Source organism: Sphaeroforma arctica (genome assembly GCF_001186125.1).
Source record: "Sphaeroforma arctica JP610 unplaced genomic scaffold supercont1.42, whole genome shotgun sequence".
Taxonomy (NCBI): domain Eukaryota; class Ichthyosporea; order Ichthyophonida; genus Sphaeroforma; species Sphaeroforma arctica.
The window spans coordinates 3,327-5,826 of record NW_014040516.1 but is presented as its reverse complement, the minus strand read 5'-3'; the positions used below and the strand labels follow the sequence as shown (position 1 = coordinate 5,826).

The following is a 2,500-nucleotide window of genomic DNA, read 5'->3' as shown; positions in this document are numbered from 1 at the left end:
GAGACCTATTTCTATACTGTTTGTTCACTGTTCCTCTAATCTCCGTCCGTCTCTTGAGGCTGGTGGGGTGGTCCTGTGCCATACATAAGCCTAGCCTCTGACCTATACCCGAGACTTCGTTCTGTCCTGTGGTACCATTCAGTATACCATACTGTGTGTACTAGTCGGACTGGTGTTGACCCACAATATTCTTACTGCACCCGTACAGCGGTAAAAGGGTGCACATTGTCCTCCATCCGCGAACTGTCGTTCCAGCGTAGACGAGGCCGCCGGAAGGAAAGTACCGAACTGATCACAAACACGAAACATAACCCTAGGGTATGTTTACGTTTGCTATATATATTTAGTCTAGGGTGTGTTTACGTAAGCTATTAGGGTTTAGGCAAGGGTATGTTTACGTAAGCTATCAGAGTTTAGGCAAGGGTATGTTTACAGAGGCTATTATGGTTTGGTTTAGGGTATGTTTACGTAAGCTATCAGGGTTTAGGCAAGGGTATGTTTACGTAAGCTATCAGAGTTTAGGCAAGGGTATGTTTACAGAGGCTATTATGGTTTGGTTTAGGGTATGTTTACGTAAGCTATCAGGGTTTAGGCAAGGGTATGTTTACGTGGCTATTTGGGTTAGTCTAGGGTATGTTTACGTAAGCTATTAGGGTTTAGGCAAGGGTAATTACAAAGGCTATTAGGGTTAGGCAAAGGTATGTTTACTATTAGGGTTTAGTGGCATTGTATCCACGTGCTGGTAGTCAGAGCCGCATGGAGTTAATTGCTGGAATTAATTGATCACTAAATGAGAACTAGTTCTGTTGTAGTGATGCACTGCGGACTCGTTTGCGACAACATGCCCCAGCGACAACACGCTGGGTGATACGCTTTCGTCCCGTAATGTCCCGTAATGTGAATTAGTTTGTGCGCAACAACGGCCGTTTCTCCAATGTGAACGCTGACAACTATAAAACGCAATATACTGTCGATTTATATATCACTGGTGACTAGTTGCTTGGGTTTTAGGGTTTGGGGTTAATGCCCAAGTATGCGGGTAGCCGATGATTGTACTATATCGACCTGAGACCCGTAGCAGGCACTATCCAATCGGTCTATATATATATATATATACTGGTCACTGGTTGCTTGTCTGCATACACCCCAACGGGTACAGGTTCATACCCAAGTATTCGGGTATAAGTTGGTAGTAATATATTGATCCACTTTCCTACAGCAAAGTATACCGTCACCCCAAGCCATGCAACAAGATGTACCCAAAGCGTTCAACGACCCAAACACGTGCCGCCCCTCTGAGCCTGCGGATAGCCAGTCACGTGTTTCTCCAGACACAGCAGGTGGCCACGATACGGATCCCATACAACACAGCGCGCATAGCAGTATAGCACCCGGAATAGCTTGTGCAGAGACTGTTGACACAGACGACCACACTACATTGAACGGTACTAGTAGGTACTTCCCGTCCAACAACGACCCTGAGGTGCGGGAGTCCTATACGTCTCCAGAAGGGGCAGGTGCACACAAGCGGGACGATAGGGCCCCAATCGAACACCCTAATTTGGTAATTGGGACAGGGCGCGCGAGAGGGGCGAATTTATCTGCCTTTGTGCGTCGCTCACAGAGAACCAAGAGTGCACGCAATACCCATTCGGTAGAAATATAAACCCAAAACCCTAAACCCCTGAAACCCAGATGTCAACCTGGGCCCATTCTGAGCCGGACGCGTGCGGCACTGCAGGTCACGTGAAGGACATACTGTAAGCTCACTGCACCTAAAACCATCGGGTAGGACGCTTAAGCATTTGGGACTACTCACTGACCATGCTCGTTCGGGTATCTGTTTCAATATACTTTTGGGTGTCGTAGGCCGATTTTAAACTGATTTTAACTGGCTTGTGGAGGACTATTCTAATAGGCAGATGGCTACTTTAAGAATAAAAGAATATTTCAACTTCTCGGAAACTGAATTCGCTCTGAGTGTATTGCAAATCTCTGAATGTGTTTGGTTTGGGTTTCACCTAAACTTTAAAACCTAACCTCTAAAAGTCTAACCCTAAAAACCTAAAACGGGTTCAGTACTGTACAAGCATTCCTACCACAAATGTTAATATGGTCTCATTTGCACTGAAATATTTATTTGAGGGCTGACTGGAAGAGCTTCCGATCATATTTCATACAAAATAATGCACATCTACTAAACCTCGTACCAAACTCGTATTCATTTTACAAATGGTTCATTCATATCCTTCTTGACGTTTTTGGTATACGTGGAATAGTAGTTGAAATGTGTGGTCTCTATACATAAATACCACCCAAACGACTAGCGTTCCCATTGGTTAACAAGAATGTATGCTAGTATGCTATCTTAAAATAACAAGATTATCCCTATATATATATATATATATATATATATATATTATTATATATATATATATATATATATATATATATATATATATATATATATATATATATATATATATATATATATATATAT

At 42.8% G+C, this 2,500-nt stretch overlaps 1 protein-coding gene across 1 annotated transcript in view; it reads left to right on the top strand.

The window, feature by feature from the left end:
* Positions 1 to 1,666, top strand: part of SARC_01112 (hypothetical protein) — a gene marked incomplete at both ends in the record, with an annotated part of 2,563 nt that extends 897 nt beyond the window's left edge. The window contains 2 exons of the mRNA XM_014305160.1: positions 209 to 318; positions 1,220 to 1,666. Of these exons, the coding sequence (XP_014160635.1) occupies positions 209 to 318; positions 1,220 to 1,666 (557 nt within the window). The remainder of the gene's footprint in view (positions 1 to 208; positions 319 to 1,219) is intronic.
* Between the last annotated feature and the right edge of the window lie 834 nt (positions 1,667 to 2,500).